Source organism: Solanum verrucosum, unplaced genomic scaffold, assembly GCF_900185275.1.
Source record: "Solanum verrucosum unplaced genomic scaffold, falcon-dt-bn FXZP01000009.1, whole genome shotgun sequence".
In the NCBI taxonomy this organism is placed as follows: Eukaryota; Viridiplantae; Streptophyta; class Magnoliopsida; order Solanales; family Solanaceae; genus Solanum; species Solanum verrucosum.
The window spans coordinates 3,116,944-3,131,004 of record NW_026020231.1 but is presented as its reverse complement, the minus strand read 5'-3'; the positions used below and the strand labels follow the sequence as shown (position 1 = coordinate 3,131,004).

The following is a 14,061-nucleotide window of genomic DNA, read 5'->3' as shown; positions in this document are numbered from 1 at the left end:
GTGGCAACAATTGTGGTAAAAGAGGAAGAATAAGAGAGTGGTGGCAATGGAGGAAGAACTGATGGTTGTGGTAAAGGAGGAAGTGGTGACGACGACGACGATTACGATGGCAGAAGGGGAGGGGATGGCAACGGCAGAAGGGTGGAGAGAAGAGAGGGTGTGGAATGGAGAAAATAGGGCTTTTATGTAAATAAGAAAACTTGAGGGTTTTAAAATTAGTGCCATTAGCACTAACCTTAAAATTGTCACCTATACTCAATAATTAAAACTTGTGTCACTTTTTCTTTATTTTGAAACTCTTTTGTCACCCTTAATTCATTAGCCCATGATATCACCATTGTTGCCACCTCTTTCTTCTCTACCTCTGGCTCCACAACAATCATCACCTCCACCTTCGTTGTTATCACCAACATCTCATTAGCCACTCTACCACCCTCTCTTTTACCTCACTTGCTACAACAATTATTGTAGTTGTTGCGCAACTTCAGCAGTTGCTGAGCAAACTTTAGCAGTTGCTGAAAAAACTTTAACAGTAGCTACAATAACTTCAACAGTTATTGCGACAACTTCAGTTGTTGCTTGATTTTCTACAAAAAAAAAACAATGACTTCAACTTCAATTTTTTTAAAATTAAAGCAAATTAGTTTGTGAAATAAGACCAACAAGAGAAAAAAGAAAAAACGTGATAAAAAATAATGAACAACAATAATAATGATAGTAACAACAAAGAAGAACAAATAAATGGAAGAAGAGAAAAAGAAATGAAGAAGAAGAGGGACAAGAAATCTGGAAAGAGAAAGAAAGAAGGAAGAAAAAGGAGAAAGAAATCTTGAAGAGATTTTAAATTTTGAAATTTAAGAAGAGATGGAAAACTTTTCAAACATTTTGAAATTAGAAATTGGGTTTATTTTGAATATTTTTAAAAGTTTAGAAATTTTAAATATTACATTTTAGACCCCAATTATCTTAATCACTGATTAAAAAAAAAATTGACTTGGTCAATCTTTTTTGTCACCAATTTTAATTTCAACACTTTTTTGTCACCTCCTCCTCAATTTACTCATGCTATTGCTTCTGGTGGGGGGAAGGCTAAGGTTAAAAAAAACATTTGGGGAAGGGAAAACGAAGGAGTAATGTGAGAAATCAAATTCTCATCCATAATCAACTAAACTATACTACAGTTATTCATTGTATTGTTAGTCCAAATATCACATTTCTTTTTATTGTTAGTTATTCATTGTATTGTTAGTCTAAATATCACATTTCTTTTTATTGTTACTTATCAGGGTGGCAGAATTGGTAATTAATATGGTTATCCGCTCAGAGCTCAGATTTGACATGAGTGTCGTCTTTTCTCATGAAATTCTTCTATGAGCCAAATCAGAGAATCAAGCAGTCTATTGAATTAGCACCATTTTCAGAGGAAAATGATTGAAGCAGTTATGACAGTCACTGGATATTAAAGAAACAACACAGATTGTTGTTCATAATAAGTTGACCCTTAAAGAGGTGAGACTTGCCAAAATCCAATTCAAGAATCATACAAAATAAAAAGCTGATAGGAGGAATTCCTCACTACACTAGGGAATATAAAGAGTAAAGTGTTCATTTTACATTACATCTTACCTCACGAGTTGGAAATTTACATGTTGGAGAGTACTGAGCTAAATTATGTCCTGTAGCTAATAGATTACCACAAACGAAAGCCACAACATTGGTGTAAAAACAAGTCAAATCTTAAGCTGTGACTAGTACACTGAGACTCCTAGCTCCACTGAAGATTTCACCTTCCCTTTCGATTGCAAAGAAAAACAAATCTTTGGGGTGTTACATACACTTCATCTTTTGACTTGGAGGATTCTGGTTAGTCTCCTAGAACGAACATTTGCTCGTCAGTCTGAACTGAAATTTGGGTAAGATTCAACAAAACAAGACACAAGACTGTTTGCTTAGAGGCTTCTTTGTCATCTTGGTGCTTGATCAGAGCCTGAAGCTCCAATAGATGGAGCGGTGGGCATACCATTTGCTGATCCATTTTCAAGTGGTGGAGGGACTCCCCATTTGCCTTCAGATTCAAGTGGTTCAAAAACATGAACACTTCCATCTGACAGACCTAATGCAAACTGATTTGGATCTTGTGGATGTGCTGCAATTACAACTGGGTGGATATTTGAATTGCTGTAGAAAAATGACAAGGTTTTATGAAAAATTACTTCAAATATCAGAAATGAAATCTGTTTGGTTAATTGACTATGTATCCTCACATGACTTCCTGAGAATATCAGACACATAAATTACTTGGGGTCGTTTGGTAGAGTGTACAAGGATAATACTAAATATAGTGTATTAGTTATACTTGCATTAATTATACATAGATTATTTTAATGCATTGTTTGGTTTGATGCATTAAAAATAATATGTATTGCATTAAAAAATTTATTTACAAAGATATCCTTCACTTTTATGGTGGAAAAGATGTAAAAAAGGTTTTTGAGGGGTAATTGAGTCTTTTGTCATGTTAATGCATGCATTAAAACCATTGCATTGCTAATGCCTAGAAATTTATGGTATTAGCAATGCACACTGTAATACACAATAGAGTGTATAACTAATGCTTGCATTAGTTATACATAAGTTGAAAAAGAGTACCAAACAAGGTACTAGTAATACACAAGGCAAATACATGCATTATTTTTTCTAATACACTCTACCAAACGACCCCTTAATGTATGGACATGGGAATGCAGAGAAGTTGCAAAAATTAAACATCTGAAACATAGTATTCAGAGGGATATTCCAGTGATACTAGAAATGCTAATCCTGGCAATCAGATACCCCATTTTATTGTAATAACATGATTTTACAAATACGTGATTGCAAAATAAATTATTTTGAAATATTCATCTCAATTCTTTTTAAAAAGAAAGATGATCTAGGGTAGTGAATAGTGTAGTCCTCTAGTATGCATAAAATGTATATTACATCCTACATAGCCCATGCATTGGTCGATGATATCTTTGTATGAATGGCCAACTTATGGGTTTTTCCCCCTTTTGGTGATGAGTCGCACTTGGCCTCGATATTGTTGTGATACCAATTTCACTATTCTAGCGCATGGAACTATAAGAAAAACGATGTTTTTTTGTCTTAAATAGTGGACTGCAGAATATCTTCAAATTAAAGCAGTAAATAACTTAGAAGGCAGCAAAAAATACCTAATACTGGGTGATAGATAAGCTGAAGGAATAATACGGCATCGCATATGGAGGTGCCCTGCAGTGAATACGCACACAGTTGCATCCAAGAAACTGGCATATATCAGCTGGCTATCACACGAGAATGTGGCATGAGAAATTGGGGCAGCACTTTCACGTGGAACCCACTGTAGAAGAAGATATAATGTATTAGTTGTTGAGATCTGAAGGCAGTTAATAACCAACTGCAGTCGAGGAGAGGACTTACCTGCTTTAAACATTCCAACTTTGTTGTTTCAAATATAGCAATTTGTGCCTCATGCACAGCCAGGAAATGAGTTTGATCCTGATGAAACTGCACTCTGGTATCTGATTGAGATGTCGATCTACCCGGTAGCTGCAAGGTCCTAGCCCTCTGCTTTTCCCATCCATCAGTGCTCCACACACACAGCTGTACAAAAGCAAATAATGCTTGATGAATACAAACAGATATGAACACAGAATTATAAATTACCACTTTAAAGAGTGTCAGATATGCAGTGTAACTTTATATAGATTAATGATCATTTCAGACGTATAAAGGTAAAGCATTTATCACCAATAAAAGACATTAAAAATGCCAAAAAAACCTAATCATGACTGCAGAGAAGAGATTATGCAAAAGGAGAGAACCTGCAATGTACTCGACTCATCTGTAGGCAATATATTTTAGATTTTGGTGTATTTTAAAATGCTTGAAACACTTCTAAAATAACATCACGTATGATATTTGAAAATATTAAAAACAATCAGAATTCATTCCGCTTTTATTTAGAGCATGAAATGATCTTATTCTTCATATACCTTTAGATATTTTATCACCATCAAATATGACATGCAGTGAAATTACTTCTAATTCTCATGCCTAGTTGATTGGCTTAAACATTGAATGTGATGAAGTGTATGATGCACTATATGCAAAATCATAAGAAGAGAAAGTGCAATATATCATACAAATGTATTTTTTACATTAATCATGAGAACAGTTTAACAAAACACTGAGAAGTAAGTCAAATACTACATGAGAGCCAAGAGTATACAAGTCTACCTGAGAATCAGCTCCTGATGAAACTAGCACATTGAGCACATGAGAAAAGGCGAGGCCAGTTATCCTTTTAGAGTGACCTTTAAGCTTGCTTTTAACCTTCATCAAGAGACTCACATCTAGTCAATAACAATATGGTAACTGACCCAAAAACATTAAATTCTGCTGACTGCCAATAACAACAAAAACTTCTTGTTTATCTTTATTATACCTCATCCACTCGGACATTATATATCTGGATGGTAGAATCATCCATGCCAATAGCAATAATGTTGTTATCTTGAGGATGAAATGCAAGAAAAGTTGCTGCTGGAGGTGGAGGCATGAAAGTTGTCATTGTCTGCATCCATAAGATAATAATTCAGCACAGGCTCTTTGAGTAAAGGCTAGAAATAAAAAGAAGACAATCTTGTTATACCTTGAATGTCATCATGTTGAACAAGGAAATCTTTCCACCAGATGCTGACATCACATACGAGTCATTCTTGGATAAAGCAAAGCAGGAGACAGCTTCCTCATGGTTTGGTTCGTGCACATCATTTGTCATTAATATGCCACTTGAAGGTTGCCACAATTGAGGTGAAACACTGGCTGTTGCCTAAACAATGATGGACACAATTCTCAGAATACTTCTGTACAAAATGGAGGAAAACAAAGATTTTGGTGTCTATTTACCTTGCCACTTGTATTGCGATCATTCCTTTGCCACTTCCAAAGCAGGTGAATAGCATTTGATGCTAATGCTAAGACGGCATTACCAGAGTTTGTATATATTAATCTTGATATCTGGAGTAACCATATTGAATCAAAATCAGAAACTGTATCATCAAAACCAATACAGTTGAAACATATTGAAACAGCAGCTTTCAAATTGTGTGGCAAGGGGAAGGAACAAGGCTACAATTCAGTAGAAAGCACTTAAGACGTGAACTTGAAATACCAAGCAGACGTTTAGTTACTATTGCTAGCCCAAAGTTGGACACTATTAGAGTTGTCAAATCATTGCACACAAACTCTAGAGGCCTTTTGCTCTGCTCTAGACAATCTTGAAGGATAAAGAGAGAAGGAACTCTTAAGGTGCAGAAAGTGATACTTGTACGTCCACTCTTTTTAACTATACGTTGAACAATCTATTAGGGAAGAAAAGAGACCAGTGACAAAGATAGAGAAAAGTGACAACGCGAAACTAAGAGTCCTTCCCTCCCAAACAGGAGGCAAACTCATATCTTCATATAAAAAGAAAAGCACAACACTGCTGGATCATATGATTCATTCATTTGCTGATGGCATGTTCTGATGTCACACGCCTTGATCATGTCAAACTATGCACAAAGGCGTCGTGAGAAACATTTAAGTTTCCAACCATAAAACTGAAGGAGGATGAGCTATGGCTTAATGTGCATCTATGTTCAATGGAAAAGTTTCCAAATCTTGAAAATGAGGTAACAAATACAGTCAGATATTTCATGAATCAAGAGACATGGGATTTACCTTAGTCACTCTGAGGTTCTCAGGAAGCTTCAAGGACCGGCACTGTGATGATTCACTAATTTCAGTGAGCTTCCATATCTTGGATTTGTCATTAGGCTCTTCATTAATTCGAGGTTTTACATCTACCGGATTCCTTGCATCTCCATTCTAGCAAAGTCAACAGAATGTTTAATATATATTAGTAGATGATATTGACATGAAAAGCAGGCAAGACGACTTCTTGGTGTGTTCTCCATTTTTAAACATAATATCTACTTATCTATCTATCTTACTCTATAAGTTAAGTAGGAAGCCTCAAACTTAAAAGTTACAACAACAACAACATACCCAATGCAATCCCACACAAAGTGGGGTCCGGGGAGGGTAAGATGTATGTAGACCTTACCCCTCCCATAAAACCGGTTGTTTCTAATAGACAATCGGCTCAAAAGAAAAGTGAAATTTGAAGCACGATTACAAGGAAATAAGAGAGCAAAAGAGATTCAAAACAAATGGAGCAACATATAGTAATTACTAATAACAAAGCAAAAATATATGAATAAGGATGAGTGGGCTAGCCTCATGGCTCTCCGACATTGTAATATATATGAAATACAGTAATTACTATTAGACAAGAAAACCCTAGAAATCAAAAAGGAAAAAAGAAGTTCCATCATCGAGGAGATTAAGCGATGTCATTGATTGAACCCTAAAATTCAATTTGGATCCCTAAAAGTTGTTAAAGAATTAGGAGGATTCAGTGAAGAGAAATTAGGGAAAGAGGAGAAATGATTTCCCTCAAAGTTAAAAGTTAAAAAGACCAAAATAGCCATCAAAGTTGAACGGCGGTTTTACCCTTCGAGCAAACATTATTACAATTACCTTTTTGTGTAAATATACATTGTAAGAATCACACGGATAAGTTCAATTTGAATTTTTGATTTACTTTGTCAAAAAATTGTAATAATTGCTTATATAAGTTATTATTATAGCATAAATCTTGCATGTCTTTTTGTATATCCAATACTGAAATTGTAATGAATACCAAAAAAAATTATTTCATCCGTTCAAGAAAGTCATTATATACCAACTTAAATTGCTAATAACTTATTCCACTTAATATGGGAGAGCATAATCAGCTTATACAATTGGATTTGTGTGGCTAAAAATCATTTCATTAAGGGTAAAATGGGCATTTTAAAGTCAAAATTGTTACTAAATATAGAAATTCATTCTTTTTTAAACTAACTAAAAAGGAAAGTGAGTCATAAATTGGGACAGAGGGAGTATCATATAAAGAGACTTATTGTTAACCATAGTCTATAGCGATAGAATGACACACTTATTTAACATGACTCTTTGGAGGTATGCTTATTAGCTGTTTTGTAATTCAATCTCAGTGTTAGCAAATTTTATCTGTCTTTTAGGTGTTCTTAAGATTATTTTTTTTGAGCTCTTAATTAGTATATACCCGTAGAAGTTAAGCTCTTACCTCTTAGCTATTTATTTTGTTCACTTGCTTCATATTAAGTTCATATATAAGCTTAATAGGCAAATGATTAAAAATGTCAATTGCGGAGAAGTTTCATAAGACTGAAGAAGGAACAAGAAGAAGAAATGAAGGCCGGGAATAAAGATTCTTATGGTGAAGGTATATTTGGTTCACTTTGAAGCATATATACACAGTTTTTTTGTTGTTACTTTTATATCTTCTATGTTTTCTGCTTTTGTTATTTGGTAAAAGCGTTTCCTCTTGCAGTTACTTCATCACTTGTAGCTTGCATGTCCTCTTACGCAATTTAGTTGCATGGTCCATTCACAATCACGACCATTACTAAAACAGTATCTCTTTGTTTCTTTTTTGAAACTACTAAACTGTTTCACTTTTTTGAGCTATTTACTTCTTTTTTTGTATATTCTTGAAGTTTCATGATATCACCCATGTCTTCTTGATTCTAAGATTAGAATAAGAGGTATAAAAAAAATTAATGTAATTTACTTGTAGGTAGATATCGTTTAGACTTTTAAGGATATCATTTATTATTTTTTAATCTCAATAACTGCTAACTATATGTTTATCATAAAACACATATGTATACTATTAACTTGACAACAGTATTAAGCATGCATTATAAGAAAGATATATGTTAGTTTAATTTAAGTACAGTTTCTACTATACTTTTATTCAACAACTGCTTGAGACGTATGAAATTATAAAAAGATTTTGTTGCATTGAATTTTATAAATATAAACGATACGAATAAAACAACACATAATGGTAAACAAAAAATGAGATTTAAACAAGTGAGAAAAGGTTATACCAGTATTAATTAATTAAAAGATAAAAGGTGAAAAAAAATTGACTATTTACAACTACAAATTATAATGTGAGTTTGTATGCTTATATATATTTTTTCCATGAACATGTGCCCTGATGACAACAAACAAGAACTTATTCCAAATCACATTATGGGAGTTAAATTTACAAACCATTCCACTGATGCCAACAACAGAGGCCACCCTATCTGCAAATCCAGAATTATTTGCTGATGCTACGGATATTGGATTTACTGTAGGCTGCATGATATTAAAGCAAAGGACACCTGGTCATGTTTGTATAAAGAAAAAATGGAACCTCGAGATTTTTATAAAATGAGTAACAAGTACCTTTGTAGTTTCAGATGCCCTGGAAGCATCATAAGCTAGGTTCTCAAAAGTGCGTACTAAACGAATACCGTCATTATTTGCCAAAATCTTTATCCCATTTTCATTAGCAGAAACAGCCAATAGAGAACCATCCTTGTTGAATCGAATCCGAGGGCTTGCCTTGAATAATTTATTGATTTGATAAAGAGAAAAGGCAGTTAGAATACAGTACAACACCACAATTTCTCAAGTCAACCTCAAAATAAACTTACTGGAAGACCTCCATCAGCATCAATACTTGTCAGGAGTGGAACATGGTCCATATCCCAGAATTTGATTGAGAAATCATCACCAGCAGCCAAAAATCGATTTTTAGTTGTATCAAATTGTACAACACCCAGCGATCTTTTCCGAAACCCTTGATATGTTCTCTTAACAGCCCCTTCACTTTCATTCCACTCAACAATGTGCGACTCCCCATCTTTGCTGGTTCCACATGAAAACAGTCTGCAATTTTGCGAACCAACACCGCATCCAAAAAAAAGGCAGAGAAGAAGAGAGAATATGAGATTGGAGAAAAAACTACTATTCTCAAGCGACTTCAAGCAAAATATGTTAAGTAGCAGTAACACAATGCATCAAGCTAAATCAACCTAGTTCCGTCAGCACTGTATGCCATTGTTGTGCACCAACGACCAGGAGCCTCATAATCTACTCGAGATCCCAAATTATCATATAACCACGCTTTTATCTTTCCATCTAATGCTGTAGAGAAAATAAACTGAAGAAGGAAGTTATCAACACAAGTGCAAAAGTGCAGACAACGAAATCTTAGTACAATAGGCATCATAACAGTATCCTTACCTGAATGGTTTCTTTATGGTGAGGGCACACAGAGTATACAGGTGCCTCATGACCCTCAAATGTATATTGTCTTGCACCAGATGTGGCATCCCAAACCTAGAATTTAGCAAGCATTGGAAAGAACAAGCAATTATTCCCCTACCAAAAATTATCTTTCATAGGCAACAAAGTGATATTTATGCCTTCCCAACCTTTATAGTTTTGTCATCTCCGCATGTTATAACAGAGAGCTGCTTATTAGGGTGAGAGAATGCAAGATCATTTACGCCTCCAACATGAGCATCAATCTGCAAAAGCATTATCAGTCTGTACTATGAAACTATTCAGAATTTTATCGCAAGGGCAAGAGTGATAATGCCACCAAATTATACCTCCACATGCTGACGTATGTCATCATTCCCGTGATAGGAATATATTTGAACAATGTGTCTAGAGTATGCAACCCCTGCTCGATAGAAAAAGTAATTCTAAGAGATCAACTTCTTTCGACAGTGCACTACAGTAAGATATGAAATGTGCCTTTCATGAAAACTTACCAAATAACGAACCGTCGGGGCTCCATATAACACGGTTAACTGAGACACCAGGATCTTTTACCAGGGCAGTCTGAGTTCAGTTGAGAAATTGGTTTGATCAGATTAGATGAATCTCATTGAATTAATGGGAGGCCATTTCAATCTAAGGAACGGAAAAAAGAAAAAAAGAAAAAACAACCTGTAATGGCATTGAACATGCACTCAAGTCCCAGACTTTGAAGTTTCTCAACACCAGTCTCTCCCTTGAACCAACTTCCCATAATGCAATATCTCCAACATTCGTGCCAACTAGTTTGTAACATAGAAAGTCACGATAAATGCAACTGCCAAAAAATATGTAGTGACAAATAGAAAACACCAGTGTGTTTTAATAAAGAAGAGCATTCAGCAGATGTAGACCTAGAAGCAATGTCTGCTGAGAAGGATGAAAATCCATGCTCATGGGAGATGATCCCTGGTTTAATGTTCTTGCAACAGTCTTGGGCAAGTCATCAGGTACAGTAAGAGATTGATTATGACCTTGCCCTGGAAATGATATAGGTAGCACATTCACAGGAAGATTAACCTGTATAATGAAAAATAAGAAAAGAAAGTGAAGCAACGATAGAGAATGTGAATGTTCCCGACAGAATGATTGAAAGATCGAGAGAGCCTAATACCTCATCAGATATTCCCAGTGACCTAGTTCTTTTGGCAGCATGATCAGATTCCCCAGATGGATAATCAATAGAGGGATTCGTTGGTGGAGTCCTGGGATGTTTAAGAGAAGCTACAGAAGGGAATGCAGCAAATTACCAGTTAAGAGAGCTAGAATAACCTCAGAAAATTTAATAGTTGTTTCATGTGGCAGCAATATGAAGGGAATCAATTCCTTGCAACAACTTGAGACTAGACTGTTCCAATGCAAGGCACTAAAATCATGACTAGGTTGACTGAACATTCTAGCCATTTGTCATTTACAATTGTATATCTCGATACCTCACCAGTCTTTAAAATGATTTTCAGTTGCTTACTTTAAAAAAAATACCTTTCACCTCATGTAAATAGCCTCAAGTAATACCTGGAATAGATGAAGGACCAAGACCCATAGGTCCACCAGAAACTGCTGGATGAGCTACAGTGGGTGGGTTGGACATCCACCCAGCAAGTGGAGCTGCCACAGGTGCTGGCCCAGGTTGGAAAGGCTGAATAAAGTTTGTAACAGAATAAGAAATACTCTTAGTGGTTAAGCAAAAGTAGCAAGTGAGCTGTACAAAAAAACCAACCCCATGTGCACCAAGAGGAGGGAAGCTGCCTGGTTTGGGCACTGATCCAAGCAATGGATTGTTTGCAGGTGACGGAGCTCGAGCACCATTTGGTTGTCCACAAGAATGATCCACAAACAGTGTTTTGATATCTGGATTTGGCCTAGGATTTTTACATAGTTGGTGCTGCCAATTTAAGCTGCAGCACGCATTCATTGTCAGTTCCCAATTTACAATAACCTAGTATTGCTAGGTCACTTGAATAATGACAGGCAGGCTACATTGATGCTGACTAATACTGTCATCATGAATTCTAAGATAATTATATGAACCAATATCCATGAGCTGCTTACATTGCATAGCACTTCAAAGGTCCTAAAGGATCTATAGCTCAAAGTACAATATGCTCTGGCACTGTAGCTTAGACCACTATAGCTTTCAAAATGAATGCTGAAGTTTCAAGGGCATCACCTTTGGTTAATCAAAGTTCGTAACCTTGAGTTTTTGAGGTTGGGAAACTGCAACTTGTCACGAAACAGGGGATTTGCTTCTATAAGCTTTTTGAGCTCAACCAACATAATAGCTCGTGCAGATTTAGTATCTCCATACTTGGACAGCTGTTCATTCTCCCTACAAATTGATCAGACCGCTTAATTACACATTTAGAAAAGGGTTCTATCTCCATTGACAAATTATACAGCGGTAATACCTGAAATTCTCTAGTGTCAACAGCTGAGTTATCTCCTTGAAAAGCTCCTCATTGAAAGATGCAAAAACTTTAAGATCTTTTACAAGAATTTCAACACCCTTGGACCGGTCACGCCTATCACAAACTCAAATAAACCAATTCATCAATATGTAAATCTAAGAAAGCTACTATTCCTCCAAAAAGACATAATCTTACTTGTCCAATGCCTCAAGATACTTTTGCTTCCTTATTTCAAAGAAAATCTTCATGGAATATCGGTTATCATCCACTTTGGTAAAACCAGAGAGATACTTTTCAACTTCATCCCAATTACCATTATGCACTTCATCTTCAAAGTACTTCATATTAAAGAAAAAACCAGATTCTTGCTCAAGCCTATAGCAACAGATTAAAGAAAAAATGCCCTTTTAGCAATGTGTTACAGTGGCAAAACCACCACTCAAGAATGTAAAAAGTTGAACTGCTCATAATCTGCTAAAAATGAAAGCATTGAAACTGAAATAGGTACATACTTGTGAACTGTTTCTTTGAATTTCTCCTCATCTAGAAACTGTAAGATCAAGAATACAAGCTCTCTACTGAGAGATGACATTGCTACTACCTCGTCTTCAAGCCCAGAACTAGTATGTAAAAACAGTGTTTGCGCAGATCTGCAAAATTCCATAAATGAATTTATTTGAGTTTAACTAAAAACTCCAGAGCTAATAACAATAATAATAATAATAAACAAATAACTAATCCATATGATTAAATATGTTGTCAGCTCCCACTAACTTTATTTAATTATTAAATATCTAAGCATTTAATTGTTGCCGGACACAAGCCCCCAAACTCAAAGTACTGTTCAAAATTAAACTAATCCCCAAAATTTAACAAAAGGGAAAAAAAATTAAAAGAGATCCAAACAAATTTAAACCCAACCCAGAATCCGATTAATGACAAGAAATCTTCAATCTAACAAGAAACAAAACTCCATTTTCACCCACCGACGCAGATGTCGTGAAAGTAGAACGACCCAAATACAAAAAGAAGTGATTTTTTTTCCTTTAGAAAGATAGGAGTTTTGTTTCGAGAGGATCAGAGACAGAAAAGCAGCTTTAAATCCATTGAAATCGAAGATGCAAAGGAAAAGGGGTCCAAAAGAAAACCAAAAGCGAGAGAGAGAGAGAGTGGAGAAATTAAAGCGAAAAGCAAACACTGAGGAAAAAAAGTAAATATTCCATGAAACATATACGTACACTGGTTTACAGAGGTTCACCGAACAGATAGATCCATGGAAGAAGATGGGAGGAGAAAAACGAAAACCCACATTAGATAATGCAAAATGGGACAAATTATCGACGAGCTCGAGGCACAAAATAGGTATATATCCTTCTCACTCACTCTCTCTCTAAATATAGAAGTCTATATATTGTGTGTTGCTATTTCCCTTTTATCGTATCGCCGAGAAAATGAAAAATACCTCTTGCGATACATTATTTCGAAGAAATTGTGATTTCTCCCAGATAAGTACAACTACTTATCATTGATAAGCAAATCAACAATTCAATAAGTCAGTTTTGTGGGGCCCATATAGCCGGTTACAATTTCATTTTCTTAGACAGCTTGGAATCAACAGCCGACAGCTGTCGACTCTTCGGCTTGGATACTGACTTGTCACCGTGATGCTCGGATGGGGATAATTTCATAAATTTATTTTGTTCTAATACTATCTTTCTTTGTGATTTACGATATTATATCTACTCTACTTATTTTAATTTTTCTATAATCATTATCTATATTTTTTTCAAATAAATATAAATCAATTATGACTTGATAAATTTGACCTTCTTTATCTTAATTTCTTCATATTAATGCAGATTATTAAAAATAAATCAACACAATTAAATTTATGCGAAAGAATAATGGCCACGTGGCAAACTTTGAGCTCTTGATCTTACCTGGTTAATTGAATTAGGGAATCGGACGGGTAGAATTAGAGTAGCGAAGCTTTTCAGTCTTTCAGATCCCCCTTCTAGGAAACGATGAATTTTCTCAGATATGGCTCTTAATTTTTCAGGTCCATCTTGGAATTAGATTTACTGAAATGCCATCCTACTCATTTTTAGTACCACGAGAAGAGAAGAGTGAAAAGGACAGCCCATTTATTCGTGATAAGTTTTTTGGAGAATTAATGACTTGAAAAATTCAGACGAAATGACTTTTTATTGGTCAGAGATAAATGAAGAGTAAAGAAAAAGGTGTAGGGTTTCCCAATTTATGTGCAATTGGGAGAATCTAAAGGTTTATTAGGAGCGATGGATTTGGAATTTTT

At 35.2% G+C, this 14,061-nt stretch overlaps 1 protein-coding gene across 2 annotated transcripts; it reads right to left on the bottom strand.

Annotated features, from left to right (window-relative positions):
- Positions 1-1,556: 1,556 nt before the first annotated feature.
- On the bottom strand, positions 1,557-13,079 carry LOC125832693 (protein TOPLESS-like). 2 transcript variants are annotated; one of them, XM_049511899.1, is made up of 26 exons: positions 12,986-13,079; positions 12,260-12,397; positions 11,943-12,122; positions 11,748-11,861; positions 11,510-11,668; positions 11,060-11,237; positions 10,855-10,978; positions 10,454-10,563; positions 10,194-10,359; positions 9,973-10,082; positions 9,795-9,864; positions 9,630-9,703; positions 9,450-9,545; positions 9,259-9,354; positions 9,048-9,175; positions 8,667-8,901; positions 8,416-8,574; positions 8,239-8,325; positions 5,770-5,916; positions 4,954-5,064; positions 4,697-4,876; positions 4,490-4,618; positions 4,282-4,377; positions 3,463-3,645; positions 3,216-3,382; positions 1,557-2,178 (listed from the first exon to the last, which is right to left on the bottom strand). In XM_049511899.1, exons 2-26 carry the CDS (start codon positions 12,337-12,339, stop codon positions 1,965-1,967), a joined length of 3,393 nt encoding a protein of 1,130 aa, XP_049367856.1. In that variant the 5' UTR covers positions 12,340-12,397; positions 12,986-13,079; the 3' UTR covers positions 1,557-1,964. The 2 variants fall into 2 exon arrangements, with proteins under 2 accessions (XP_049367856.1, XP_049367858.1); XM_049511901.1 differs by lacking the exon at positions 12,986-13,079 and adding an exon at positions 12,734-12,911.
- Positions 13,080-14,061: the final 982 nt, after the last annotated feature.